We start from the raw sequence: 15,602 nt of genomic DNA, 5'->3' as shown, positions 1-15,602 counted from the left end.
TTTGTACTGTATTTTCGACCAACAACTATACTGATTATATCGAAATTATACAATCTGGTATCGTACGAGAAACTTTTTTGTTTTTATCTGATCGGGTAATATTGGATGAACTGTCATGATCGGCTCTTGAAAGCTCTGTACTAACAATCTGATTATCGTACGATCTCTTTGAATGCGGAATTTTTTTCCGATTTTCAGATCATGTGTGCGGGTCATTAGACAAGGGTGTAGTAAGTAAAATCAGAATGAAGTCATAGCTACTAATCTTCATAAGGACTTGTTCACACGTCCTTTGATTTGATAACTCTTCAGGGAACATTTGACAGACGGTAAGGAGGCAACGACAGTGAGAATAATTCTTGCCTGGGCCGCAAAGCATCGCTGTCGTGGCACGTGAAAACCCCCAGCTGCTGCTTCTGCAGCTAACAGGGGTAGCAGTTAGGGGAGGGAGTGTGGCCTAACTGTGGGTTTTTACCGCCCTCTCCCCTAACTGCTAGTGTGCTCCAGTTGTTCTAGAGCAGTGACTTGAAGTGCTGAATCCAAACAATTGGTATGACAGCCAGAAAAGTAGTGTTTCACGAGGTGCCAGCAATCGACATCTTCATATTCTGTCAGTATGCATTTTATTTAAAGCTGAACTCTGAGCAGATATAAAAAAAAAAATGATTGCAGCTCCGTACTAATTAATACATCATGAAAAGTATTTGTAACATGTAAGGAGTGTAAATACTTGAATTTTACCTCTCGCAATCAGCCTCTTGCAATCCCTGTATAGCAGAGCTCAGATAAGCAGCAAAGTAGCCAATGCGCTGTGTTGCAGCACTTGTGTCAAGAGACATGCTAAAAAAATTCATCAGCCTGCAGCTTCACCTTTCACCATCCATTCACAGTCTGGGGGAGAAACAAGACCTGCAAATGTTTCTTAAAGTGGTTGTTAACCCCTATCATGAAATTTGAACTAAGTAAATATATCAGCGGTGTTTACTTATCTCTCTCCAAAGCTCTAAGTGTTGTTTCTCTCTGGTGCTGCGTTCCTCTGTTATGAGCATGAGTCACTTCTTACAAGTTCTCCGACACACGAGATAACATGAGCTAAAAATTTGTGTGGGGGATGGGGGCTTAGAGGGAGATGAGCAGGGAGCTTGTCTATTCAGAATACAGCTCTGCATGTTCCTTCGTCCCTTTGCCTATGTGGAGGGGGGTGTGTCCCTTTCCTCCAATCAGCTCTCACACAGTGTAAGTTCAGTCTCTTCACCCTTCCCTATGTGCTGCTGGCAGATGATAGATCTTTAACACAATTTGCACTTTTAAAGAGTGTAGAAAGGAGAAGACAGCAGAAATACAAGTAAAACCTATGTAGGAGGATTTGTTCCATCTCTGTGTATCATCTGAGGCTATTCACTTCACTGGGTATATGTAAGGGTTTACGACCACATTAACTGCAGCAAAGAAGATCAGTTCTCCTTTCCTGCCAGAAAGGGCCATGCTGTAGGGCAGCGCTGTGTAAATTCGGCATATTTTAATTTATGTACTGTACGTTTGTAATGCGTCCTTTCGGTTTTTTGGCTGCTATTTTAGAGAGAAGGATAAGATAGCACAATAAGAGCTGATATTTTTGTGCTATGAAATGGTAAATGACAATGGGAAAATATAGCTTTTAAATATACTATCTTATAAAAGTTATGAAATCCTCTTTCTTATAAACCAGTTTATGAAAATGTTTCTATTTTATGTTCAATTTCCCTTTAATTGTCTTACGTATAATGATGCATTGCCATCTATCTTTCTAACAAACATTTCTTCTCATTTTTTCTGTAAAACCTATTTTAGACTTGATTATTGAAGCACCTCCACTGCTTTTTTTTTTTTATTCTATTTTTAGAGCCGCAATATTATATCTATAGATTAGTGTTTATGTGTCTGGTGTTTCCATGGTAACCGCAATGACTACTGTAAGCGACACTCATTTATTTATTTTTTTACTTCCATGATGCTTATAATGCTTGGCCTGGGTTGCTCGGGTAACCTGTGTATGGTCCTCTGATGCCTTGCCAGTCAGAGGCCGGTGGAGCGTGCAGCCATTTGTCAATTTTAAAATGTATTAGATTACCAGTACATTTTCCATGAAAAATGCTGAATTATTGATTTTTCAAACCTATAAAAAAATTGTCTTGCAGGTGTTTTCATACACAGCTGATAAAGAAATCCGCACAGACGATTTATGTTTGGACGTATCAAGGCTGAATGGTCCAGTTATCATGCTTAAGTGCCATCACATGAGGGGCAACCAGCTGTGGGAGTACGATGCAGAGGTAGGTGTTCTTGTGGAAGCATATGCAAAAAATAGCTTTGCTGCTTTTGTTAGAAGATCTCTGTTCAAACATATTGAAAGAAAATTACATATTTGAAACAGAACCTCAGATTTACAAAAAAAAAAAAAAAAAATGTACATAAAACTGCATTGTATGCAACGAGTGAGTGGAATTGAAAGTGGAACCTCGCAGTATTGGAAGCACTGCAGAAGTATCATTTGACATAAGGGCTACCACTACCCTCCTTAGGCTTTATATACCACATTAACAGGATGGTTAATTTGGGTTCACACATGTTGCAACTATGAAAATACAAAAAAATCTCTTTACAGAGCTGTTGACTTTTTATTGCTGTTAATGTCCTCATAGACATCTTACATTAGGACTGAATTGACATAAATCAGAGCCATTGGTGCAGGGATGTATTTTATCACGATCGTGTGATAGTTTACATTTTTTAGGGTTGTATTCAATATGAGAAAAGAAAGATCACACACATACTAAAAAAAGTATAACATTTAATTGAGTAATGACAGATAGCGATGCAGATAATAGAAAATATAATAAGAATTCCTTAATCAAAGAAGCTGTTTTGCCACAGAGTCCCCCCATGATGGCGTAGCCAGATTCAGACGCATGACTACTGGTAGCTCTGATGTGAGATTGAATATTCCCAGTCACTGTAGTATATAGGGCTTGTGTGTAAGGAATGGGAAACTCTCACTGCAAGAAACAGTATGACCTTTTAACCTCCCTGGCGGTATGATTCTGTCAGGAATTCTGTTCCAAAAGCGGTACAATTCTTTTCATGGAAATTTGGCGTTATGTATTATAGGCCTACAATTCTTAGTAATTACTGACTTAAACCTGACCAAAACAAGACTCTAGTAGACATCCCAGATGTGATAAATTTGAAACACAAACAAGTGAATTATAATTGAATCAATAATATTATTTTATTATTTAATATATAATATATATAATAAAATTATATTATTGATTAGATTATAATTCATGCGCTATATATTATATATATATGTGTGTATATAGATATATATATATATATATATATATATATATATATATATATATATATATATATATATATATACGTGTGTATGTATATATATATATATATATATAACGCATGAATTATAATCGAATCAATAATATAATTATATATATATATATATATATATATATATATATATATATATATATATATATATATATATATATATATATGTGTGTGTGTGTATATATATATATATATATATATATATATATGCATATATATATATATGTATATATATATATATATATATATATATATATATATATATATATATATGCATATATATAATATAAAATGTGTTATGTGCAACGTTTTTTTTTTTTTTTTTTTTTTGAATTTCCCTCCCTAGTTCCGCTCCCATGCAGCATTGCTGCTGCAGGGAACGGAACTAGGAAGTCCTCCTACCGACAGACGAGCGGCGGAGATCTCGCTGGCGGTCACAGCAATGAGAGCTCATCGCTGGATCGCCAGGATAAGGTAAGAGAAGCTCCGCTGCGCTGTCTGCACGCTCTGCCCATTGACCCCGAGCGTGACTCGGGGATACCGCTAATAGCAGAAAATTCCTACCCCGAGTCACGCTCGGGTTTACCGCTAAGGCGGTTAAAGAGGTTGTAAACTCCGTAAATTTTTTTTTTTTTTTACAAGCTGAAAGAGAAAGACATAATGAGCTAGTATGCATCGCATACTAGCTCATGATGAAATACTTACCTTACCGCCGTGCCGTCCGCTCACCTCTATGACGGGCAACATGTCCAGTCGCCCGTCTTCTGGGATCGCGGCATCCGGCCATCTGATTGGCCGGAGCCGCAGTGACGTCACTCCCACGCACACGCGCGGGAGCCGACAGTCACGGCACGGGTCTCTGAAGAGACAGCACCAGCGGCCGTTCCTTCAGAGCGCATGCGCCAGTGACGTCACTGGCTGCATGTGAGGTAAATATCTCCTAAACGGTACATGTTTAGGAGATATTTACAGTACCTATAGGTAAGTCTTATCATAGGCTTACCTATAGGTACAAGTGTCAGAGGAGGGTTTACTTCCTCTTTAAGGACTTGGTTAGTTTGTAGTGACACATTTACATTTACTTTTGTAGATACATTTTTGGTATAGTTCTATGAGAATAACCAGGATATTAGAGGCTGTCTTATATATTTATGAGGCAACTAGACAATTTTATTAAGGAACTGTGAAATTGGCAATTTCCCCCATGAAGCTGGTACAAGGGATGGGGCAACCCACGGACTGCAGCCTCTGCAGCCTGCCTCTCTGTCTTCTTACCCCTCTGTCTTCCAACTGCTAAAAGCTGATACCAAAAGCACAATGTGCATGCACAAATGCTCACCTTCAGCTATTAGAAAGCAGATGCAATCACAATTGGGCAGCACCATTGTATTCAGACAGCCATGGTTGCTTTGACTACTGAATACAATAGCCAGCAGTCGAGAGTCCCTCATCCGAGATGGGGGAATTGATTGATTGAATCAAGCCGGTTATGGCTGCCTAAAGACTGGATGTGACTTAATAGCCCTATCAGAACTGCAATTATGTGGTCTATATTCAACACTTCATTTACCATTAAAGTGATGCTAAAGTCTGGTTTTAAAAACAATTCTTTATTCTTAACTCAAAAAAGGGCCATTCATGACTGTCAACCTCCTCCAAAGCCCCAAATTCTTTTTTTTTTTTTTTTGCTGCTGCTGTGATTTGACTTCCTGTGGCTATGTTCATATTCCATGGTTATACTTTATTTAGGAAGGTAGCCACCCTGTCTTGCTCACTCCAGAATTGCACTATAAACTATGGATTATGGGATTTGTAGTGTACATAAAGCAGTGAACATGATCCCAACTAATTTGCACCATCATTCCAAAGAAATGGAGGGGGGCAGAAAGGTTTGGAAGCTCATGGAGGACACTACAAGGAGGCAGAAAACTGCTTCATGGAAATAGATTAAGGAGCCAGTAATTAGTGGATGCGTATGAAATATTTTTGGAAAATAAGGATAGCGGTTAGTGTCACTTTAAAGAAGACCTCTGCCCTTTGTAATGTTTAAAAGATCATCTATATGTAATAATTTGGCGATGGTGACCTGTGCCCTATTGATTGATATAAAGTGTGATATATTTTTGATAATGAGTCCACTTTATATAAGAATGCACAGCAGAGACAATAATTGTAAGAGGACAGAATGAAGCTCAGAGAATATTGTAAGCTCAGAGGTACAGAGAGACTTTCCCTCAACATATTGCAGGTCTTACAAATGTATTTACTGTATATCAGAACACGGAATATTTTTAGGATATTAAGAGCCGGTTCACCCTAACCTGACCGACTTTGGGCGACTTTGAAGTCGCCCATGCAACGCGACTTCATTGCGGCTTGCAAACGACTTCTCATAATAGAAGTCAATGCAAGTCGCTCCGACTTCGCCAAAAAATAGTGCAGTTCTAAGTTTCTAAGTCGGAGCAACTTCAGACGCTCTGATTAGAACGGTTCCATTGCACAGCATTGGGAGCTACTTGTCAGGCAACCAAGTCACCTGACAAGTCGGAGTAGTGTGAACCAGCACTAAATCATGGGGAATGTTACATGCAGTTACTAAGATCTTTGCAATATTGGATTTCTGAGAATCTCCCAGAGGAATGTGCCACATCCAGTTTAATTGAAAGGTCTACGAAAGAATCAGCAGTGTTTTCAAATGTTTAATTTTTATTTTTATTCTGTTTAGCAATGAACCAGCATTTAGTTGAAGAAGACCTCTATTGTTAGCTAGAGTTTAACTCTTCTCACACAGAGATAACCTATGCACAATCTGAGTTTTGCAGAATTTCTATTTTAATGGGTAAGACACTGGGGGGAACGGGCCCATGTGCTGCCAACCTAAAGTTGATTTGTAATGTATTTAAAGAGGAAAATAAACTCTGAATGCTGTGGCCAAAAAAAAGGGCCACAGAACAGAACTAGCGTCCTGTACTGCCTGTGGTTTGCCTGTAGGGGATCTGCCCCCATTACTGCGTTAACATGGCTTTTTCTGCACTTTGTCTTTGTGTTGGTGGTCATCTTGGAAGAGGCAGGGATTTGTTTTTTCATGTTAGAGACTCTAGTAAGGAGAACAGGGATTAGCATCGGAGTGCCTAGGCACATTCACATACCAGGAACTGCACTGCTATTTTTCAAGAAGAATCCAGACAAAGGGTACATTCATCGGCATACTTCTTAGTCTAAGTCAAGTAACATTTCTACTTTTTTTCTATAACAAGGCAAATCTTTACTTTTTGAGTTAAGTTCCACTTTAAAGCAAAACTTCACCCTAGAGGGGAAATCTGGCTTTATACCCTCCCCCCTTCTATTTTTGGCACTTTTTTTGGGGGGGGGGGGGGGGTTGAGAGGAACAGGTATCTGTTTTTAAAAGGTACCCCTTCCCACTTTCCATCGAATCATTGCAGCAATCCCCCCCACCCGTGTGCAACCTTCTGGGACACATTACAGGTCCCAGAGAGCTTGGGGACCATTCATAAAGCGCCAATGGAAGCCATAAGGTAGATTGTTATCTCAATTGTTTTAAATAAACTTTATTTGAGGAGTTGTGGATGAGGCATGTGGTCTTACAAGTTTGGGTTATATGTATATGTATGTGTGGGAGTAGGTGAAGGGATCAACACCCATAGCTGTAGTTGGGTGGACAGTAATTGGGGTAGCAGAACGCTGCCATGCAATGATAGCATATGCAAATTTAAAATCAGTTTTTGAAATGCTAGCAGAATCTAAAAGTCTTAGTATATCTCAATTTGATGGCATACACAGAAAAAAATTAATATATGTTTGAGGATGAGTAACTCATTAGTTTTGGGTAGAGATATTCGTAAATAATGCCAGATGACTATGAAGTGCAATATAGTGGATGTTGAACATTAGTTGCAATTGCTTTTTTGATGTGAGTTGTGTTATTTTAATATCAAAGGTTTCTGCGGTCTGCAAAGATCCATGTAACAGCGTAATCTCATATCTCTTTTTGTATCTTCCTTTTCTCTATGGTTTTGAAGATTAAAGCTAGCTTTAGCATGAGGTCATCTACTTCCCCTTATGGCATTTCAGATAGCATTTAATACAAGTACGGCTGTCCCATGGAAACAGAGCTGCAGAACTAGTGTCATATAAATAGGCGAGAAGCTACAGCTGATTTCATTCTGACTGCCTGCTGCATATGATTGAGACAAGACGCGGGATATAATCATTCCGAGTCACTTTAATCACTACCCTGAGGTGCACATTTACATGAGTGGAAGATGAGACTGCTGACATACATGCACAAGGTACATTTTAATCTGCATAGACCTACAAGGCGATATAGATCGGGGTCAGAGCGGGACCAGAAGCGGGCCTGGCCTACAGAGGAACCTACAACATATTTTTGTGTTTGGCTAACAATTACTAAGCTAAGAGAACAATACTATTTGGAGTATTTATTGGCACCATCACTAACGCAAAGGCAGAACATTAATAGACTACTTTTATATTTCTATCTGCACTTGTACTTTAATAAAAAAAAAAAAATTAAACAGGTATTAAGCATTTCCACCCTCACTTAAAGGGTAACTACACTTCCGTAATAGCAAAAAGAGAAAAAAAAAAAAAATAATAAAGCATATACAATTGCGACACAAGTCATATTGTAATTGAATGCTATTAACCACTTAAGCCCCGGAAGATTTTACCCCCATTCCTACCAAAGGGTATTTTGCGATTCGGCACTGCGTGAATTTAACGGACAATTGCGTGGTCGTGCGATGCTGTACCTAAACGAATTTGACGTCCTTTTTTCCCACAAACAGAGCTTTCTTTTGGTGGTATTTGATCACCTGTGCGATTTTTTGATCATGCGCTATAAACAAAAAAGAGCGAAAATTTAGCAAAAATAACAATATTTTTCACATTTTTTTATATGAAATTCCCCCCCAAAAAAATGTAAAAAACAAAATTTTTTAACATTTTTGGCCAATTTGTTTTCTGCTACCTATGCTTGGTAAACAAAATCGCAATAAGCATATTTTGATTGGTTTGCGCAAAAGTTATTGCGTTTACTAACTAAGGGAAAGATTTTTGTAATTTTTGTTGTTTTTTACTTAAACGAGTAATAGCGGCGATCTGCGATTTTTTTTTGCGGGACTGCGACATTGCGGCGGACAGATCGGACCCTTGACTGACATTTTTGACACTTTTGGGGGTACCAGTGACATTACAACAGTAATCAGTGCTATAAATATGCACTGTTACTGTAAAAATTACACTGGCAGGGAAGGGGTTAACTTTATTGGGGAAGGAGGGGTTAAGTATGTCCCTAGGGGTGTGTTTCTAACTGTCATTGGACATGGCTACTGGTGTAAGAACAGAGATCAACGGTCCTACATAATAGAACCGTGTGATCTCCATTTTTACACAGGGGAGAATGACAGGCTGCTTTGTTTACATTAGCCGTCTGCCTTTCTCCCTTCACGGCGCACGATCGCGAGTGACCGGCGGACATCGGGTCCGCTGGTCACACGCACTGACTTCTTAGGGAACGAGCTGGGGCAGGCGCGCGCCTCCACGGGCATGCGCTCGCCCGCTATTGGCTCACAAGCCAGTGACAGGCTAGTGATGTACCCATACGTCACTTTGCCTGGCCGGGGCTGACCGCTGCAGTATATGTACTTGCGGCGGTTGGCAACCGGTTAAAGATTACCTTTCCTTTTCAATCTGCAGCTGTAGTTTTCTGGAAATGTAATATGGCTACCTGGAGGTATTCTGTACACAGAATGTGCACAGAACTCCCCCCAGATACATCATTTCCTTCTTGTGTGATTGGCTCACCAATTTTCCCAGAAGTCTACATTATGATACAGATTTCAGGCATCCCCTGCAACAAAAAAAAAAAATCATTTTTGGTGAGATACTCCCAATAGCAACACGTCTAAAAGGATGCTGGCCTAGCAGATTTCCTCATTAGTGCTCTGCAGGTGCACAGCTTATTGCTAATTATGAACTCACTCCCATTAGACCCACTCAGCATAGAGGAACAAACAGGGATTTCTTCAGAATAACAAAAGGTGGAATCTGCAACAAAGGTTGTTTTAATCCTTGCAATGTACATAGATCACCTAGGAGGGAATGTTTTTTTCTCAACAAAAGTGGAGTTGTGGTTTAAACTCCCTCCCGCACTTATCGCTATCTAGTGAAAAATAGGTATTACTGTGGCAGAACAGCTCCAATTTGAAGGCGAGTGTTGCAACAAAAACTGTTTTTTATCCTTAAAAATGCTGGTCTCTTGAATTTAATATAAACCTTAACAAAATCCCAAGTGAATTGACTGGCCTCAGGTAATAAACGGTGATTTAAAAAATCCTCCTACATAAGTTGTATCTGTGCATCTGCAGTCTTCTCTTCTCGACAGCTGTTCGAATTACAGAATAATACAATAATAACTTGTCTGAGCTGTCTGAAAAAAAAGGGGTGGGTGGAGAGTTGCAGTTACACTCTGCAGAGCTCAGTGAGGAGAGCTCTGAGAGCTGATTGGAGGGAAGGGACACCCCCTCTTCACACAGCACACAGGAACAAAGCTAAGGCTATCAGGTCCTTCCTCTGTCACCTTTTTTCTCTTGGTGTCAGGAAAACTTGTCAGAGGTGATTCATGCTGATAGCAGCAGAACTAAGCAGAAGACAGAAATGACACTAAGACCCGGTTCACACTGGGGCAACTTGTCAGGCGACTTAGCCACCTGACAAGTGGCGCTCAATTCAGTGCAATGGAACCGTTCTAATCGGAGCAACTCAAGTCGCTCCGACTTACAAAAAGGTTCCTGCACTACTTTGGAGGCGACTTGCATTGACTTCTATTAGAGAAGTTGTATGCAAGCCCCGCTGAACTCGCGCTGCACAGGGCAGCTTCAGAGTCGGGCGACTTTGAAGCCGCCCCAGTGTGAATCCAGGCTTAGGGGTTGATTTACTAAAGGAAAAAAGACTGCACTTTGCAAACAGCAGTTGCACTCTGCAGGTGCAGTTGCTTCAGAGCTTAGTAAATGAGGTAAGGCTTCACTTTGCCTTTAGTAAATCAACCCCTTAGTGCCCTTCATTGAGACAAGTACACGCTATAAAGGGATATGATTTGTTCATATTTCATTTCTGAGGTTTACAACCATTTGAAAGCTTGATCATTGGATAGCAGTGGCGGCCCGTGCATAGGGGCGCCGCCCCCCCTACCCCTAAAAAAAAAAGAAAAAAAAAAACGAAAAAAAAAAAAAACAAAACGAACAAATAAAGTTGTTAAAAAAAAAAATTGGGTTCGCCGGCCTGAACCCAAGGAACTGGTGGCTGGGGGGGGGGGGGGGGTGGGGTTACCTCCCAGAAGAGGCGCCGATTGGCTGCCTTCTGGGGAGATAGGGGGGTATCCTGGGCGCAAGTCTTTGCGGTTGGACACCCCCACTTTCTGATATCCTGGCTGTGATTGGTCCAGTCTACAGCCTGGACCAATCATCATCCAGGATATCGCTGACGTCGCAATGGGGGCGGTGCCGGTGCGTGCGTCAATCACTCACCGTCACCGCCGCTCAGAGAAGAGGAGAGGCTGCCCGCCGGTTCCCGCCGCCGAGACGACGAGGGAGAAGGACCCGCCGCAGAAGAGGAGGAAGAAGCTGAGCCGCGCCGCCGCCAGGTAAGTTTGAACGGAGCACGCACGCTGACACTCTGCAATTATTGGGGGACAATGCTGTGGCGCTCTGCAATCATTGGGGTACAATGCTGTGGCGCTCTGCAATCATTGGGGTACAATGCTGTGGCACTCTGCAATAATTGGGGTACAATGCTGGCGCTCTGCAATCATTGGGGGACAATGCTGTGGCGCTCTGCAATCATTGGGGTACAATGCTGTGGCGCTCTGCAATCATTGGGGGACAATGCTGTGGCGCTCTGCAATCATTGGGGTACAATGCTGTGGCACTCTGCAATAATTGGGGTACAATGCTGGCACTCTGCAATCATTGGGGGACAATGCTGTGGCGCTCTGCAATCATTGGGGTACAATGCTGTGGCGCTCTGCAATCATTGGGGGACGATGCTGTGGCGCTCTGCAATCATTGGGGGACGATGCTGTGGCGCTCTGCAATCATTGGGGGACAATGCTGTGGCGCTCTGCAATCATTGGGGGACAATGCTGTGGCACTCTGCAATCATTGGGGGACAATGCTGTGGCGCTCTGCAATCATTGGGGGACAATGCTGTGGCGCTCTGCAATCATTGGGGGACAATGCTGTGGCGCTCTGCAATCATTGGGGGACAATGCTGTGGCACTCTGCAATCATTGGGGGACAATGCTGTGGCGCTCTGCAATCATTGGGGACAATGCTGTGGCGCTCTGCAATCATTGGGGGACAATGCTGTGGCGCTCTGCAATCATTGGGGGACAATGCTGTGGCGCTCTGCAATCATTGGGGGACAATGCTGTGGCGCTCTGCATTGAAAGGGGCTCGCACGCTGAACTCTGCATTGATGGGGGCACGGAACAGTTGCATTGAAGGGGGCATGCACGCTGAACTCTGCATTGTGGGGGCACAGCACAGTGTTCATTGCATTGAAGGGGGCACAGCACAGTTGCATTGAAGGGGGCACAGCACAGTTGCATTGAAGGGGGCACGCACGCTCAACTCTGCATTGTTGGGGCACAGCACAGAGTTCATTGCATTGAAGGGGGCACAGTGTTTATTGCATTGAAGGGGGCACAGCACAGTGTTTATTGCATTGAAGGGGGCACAGCACAGTGTTCATTGCATTGTGGGGGCACAGCACAGTGTTTATTGCATTGAAGGGGGCACAGCACAGTGTTTATTGCATTGAAGGGGGCACAGCACAGTGTTGCATTGAAGGGGGCATGCACGCTGAACTCTGCATTGTTGGGGCACAGCACAGAGTTCATTGCATTGAAGGGGGCACAGTGTTTATTGCATTGAAGGGGGCACAGTGTTTATTGCATTGAAGGGGGCACAGCACAGTGTTTATTGCATTGAAGGGGGCACAGCACAGTGTTTATTGCATTGAAGGGGGCACAGCACAGTGTTTATTGCATTGAAGGGGGCACAGCACAGTGTTCATTGCATTGTGGGGGCACAGCGCAGTGTTTATTGCATTGAAGGGGGCACAGCACAGTGTTTATTGCATTGAAGGGGGCACAGCACAGTGTTGCATTGAAGGGGGCATGCACGCTGAACTCTGCATTGTTGGGGCACAGCACAGTGTTCATTGCATTGAAGGGGGCATAGCACAGTGTTTATTGCATTTAAGGGGGCACAGCACAGTGTTTATTGCATTGAAGGGGGCACAGCACATTGTTCATTGCATTGAAGGGGGCACAGCACAGTTGCATTGAAGGGGGCATGCACGCTGAACTCTGCATTGTGGGGGCACAGCACAGTGTTTATTGCATTGAAGGGGGCATAGCACAGTGTTTATTGCATTGAAGGGGGCACAGCACAGTGTTGCATTGAAGGGGGCATGCACGCTGAACTCTGCATTGTTGGGGCACAGCACAGTGTTCATTGCATTGAAGGGGACATAGCACAGTGTTTATTGCATTGAAGGGGGCACAGCACAGTGTTTATTGCATTGAAGGGGGCACAGCACATTGTTCATTGCATTGAAGGGGGCACAGCACAGTTGCATTGAAGGGGGCATGCACGCTGAACTCTGCATTGTGGGGGCACAGCACAGTGTTTATTGCATTGAAGGGGGCATAGCACAGTGTTTATTGCATTGAAGGGGGCACAGCACAATGTTCATTGCATTGAAGGGGGCACGCACACTGAACTCTGTATTGAAGGGGGCATGTACACTGGTCTCTGCATTGAAAGGGGGCATGTACGCTGGTCACTGCATTGAAAGGGGGCATATACCATCTCCTGTACCATGACCTGTGACATGCCTATACCATATCTGTGCCATGCCTATACCATATCTGTGCCATGCCTATACCATCACCTGTGCCATGCCTGTACCATCACCTGTGCCATGCCTGTACCATCACCTATGCCATGCCTGTACCATCACGTATGCCATGCCTGTACCATGACTTCAAAGTCACGCAATTTTTTACTGCGTTTTTTGACGCGAAGCAATACCTATTACATTTTTCTTTTTGCGCCCCCCCAAAAATTTTGAGCACCAGCCGCCACTGTTGGATAGTTGATAACTTAAAGTAGAACAGCTTGATTAAAAATAATATTCTTTAGCAAGTAACATACATTCCATAATAATAATTATGCCACCAAAATCAGCGTGTGCTGTATATTGCCTCCAGCACTGCTCCTGGTTAGGCTGTCAGCAGATTGGCCTCTAGTGGCTCTGATTTTCAGCACAATACCAAAAAATACCAAAAGTAGAGAGCAACTGAGCATGTGCAGAGCAGGGTGAGACAGTGTATTACTGGATTTTAAACAGTATAGGCACCTATTTTTAATGTTTTACTATTTACTATGTTTGCTATACCTACAAAAAGGGCCAGCCTGAAGTGATCTAGCAGGACTTAAAGATGTTATAACCCTAAAAAAAAACAAAAAAAAACACATCCTTGTTCTTTTAAGCAAGTTAAATCGCATAGTGCTTCTGCAGTGTAGTTTATCCCTTTGTATGTTGTAATATAACTGGTTGATCCTGCCTGCTCCTGTTCCCATGATACCATGGTCAGTTTACATGCCTTCGTCATCCCGCTGCTCTCCCTCTCCCCTCTTCCCCTCCCTCCCTGCCCGTTAGCTTGGGAGTCTGTGTGTGAGCCGTCTCCTCTGAATGCCCTCCTGCCACTATTTCATCTGGCAGTAAAGTTAGTCCAATTCCTGCCAGCCCCTCTGTAATAAGAAGATGTACTACACAGTGTGTGTTTTTTTTTTTTTTTTTTTTAATTCTGCAATTAAATAACTTTTTTCACATCGCTGAAGTGCGCTCACGTGACCGCCTGGCTAACAGTCCTTAGATCGAGGAAACAGAGCAGCGGGCAATCACGACCGCACATCAGCAATGAAAAAAAGGCATTTGGCTGCAGATTTTTTTTAAAAATCACACGCACTGTGTAGTATATCTTGGTATTACATAGGGGCTGGCAAGAATTGGAATAGCTGACCTTACAAACACTTTAATTTTCTGACTAAAGTTCCACTTTAAGTTGCCATAGATGGATCGACATTCAGCCGGTTCAGAAGGAAACATGCATAATGAATGGCCTGCCTTAGCTTTGGGTAGAATGCAGCAGAATCCATCTCCTGATACTTTCTTAAAGCAGTCAGGGACTCTGAAAGGAAAATCCCCCTTCAATGAGATGCTTACTCATGATTTAAGGCAGAAAGGGGCCCTAGGCAAGCTAGAAGCTTTAAAACATCATCCCTTCAATTGGAATTAATATGGATTGTAATAGGTATAGTACAGTTGCTCCATTTGCATTTTCTGTATTGACATGGCCTGACACATTAGAAAAAAAAACTATCTACAATGGCATCTACAGTGACAGTCGTTTGTACAGCTTTGTTTCGTCTTCTTGGCTTACTCCTAAAGCACAAAGACTGTAACTGGGTTCCAGGCACATCCAATGGTTCCTGGGCTTCTTCTTAGGTTGCCTTGTGGATGATCCAGCTCTGCACTCTCTTCTCGGATTTACCTTTTACCAACAATGTGGAGACACACCAACAATGGATCCTTCATAGTATGAAAGAATAGAATCAAACAATACTAGTTGACCACTCTGCTCTGCAGAAAGCCAAGAAAAGCTTCAACTGCAGTGGAGGAAGGGGTCAAAATCTCAAGGGGAAACACTGCGGCAGTTTCTTTGTCCTCAGACAAAGAACATTCAGCACCAAAAGTCAATATTCACTGAATTTTGGCCAGAGACAGCTCAATAGAACCTGTCCAGCTAAGCACTCACAAACATGGAAACTGTCCTCCGCATGTACTGTATATTCTGGAAGCAAATGATTGCTTTACCAAGGCAACCCTCTCCTGCCCGGTGGATTTTAAGCAGGGTCCATGGGAGAGTCAGCTTGAATGCAGTGAAAGAATAAGAACACCAACCCATAGGCATTGGTCCAGTTATGAATTTTAATTGGCACAATAAAAGGGTCTGGTAAGAGTTGACAGTAGACTCTGTCAGACAACTTCCAATTGCAAAGAATTAAAATCCAGGATTAACCATCTGTCTGATTTTCACT

General features: G+C 42.5%; 1 protein-coding gene across 2 annotated transcripts in view; it reads left to right on the top strand.

Moving 5' to 3' along the window:
* Window positions 1-15,602, top strand: part of GALNT13 (polypeptide N-acetylgalactosaminyltransferase 13) — a 531,696-nt gene that overhangs the window by 489,149 nt on the left and 26,945 nt on the right. For both annotated transcript variants that reach the window (XM_082261045.1, XM_082261046.1), the window contains exon 10: window positions 2,178-2,312. In XM_082261045.1, the coding sequence (XP_082117171.1) occupies window positions 2,178-2,312 (135 nt within the window). The remainder of the gene's footprint in view (window positions 1-2,177; window positions 2,313-15,602) is intronic.

Source organism: Pelophylax lessonae (genome assembly GCF_965119305.1).
Source record: "Pelophylax lessonae genome assembly, chromosome: 6".
Classification (NCBI taxonomy): Eukaryota; Metazoa; Chordata; class Amphibia; order Anura; family Ranidae; genus Pelophylax; species Pelophylax lessonae.
Note: the sequence above shows the minus strand (reverse complement) of the source record. Positions and strands in the feature narration are given on the sequence as shown.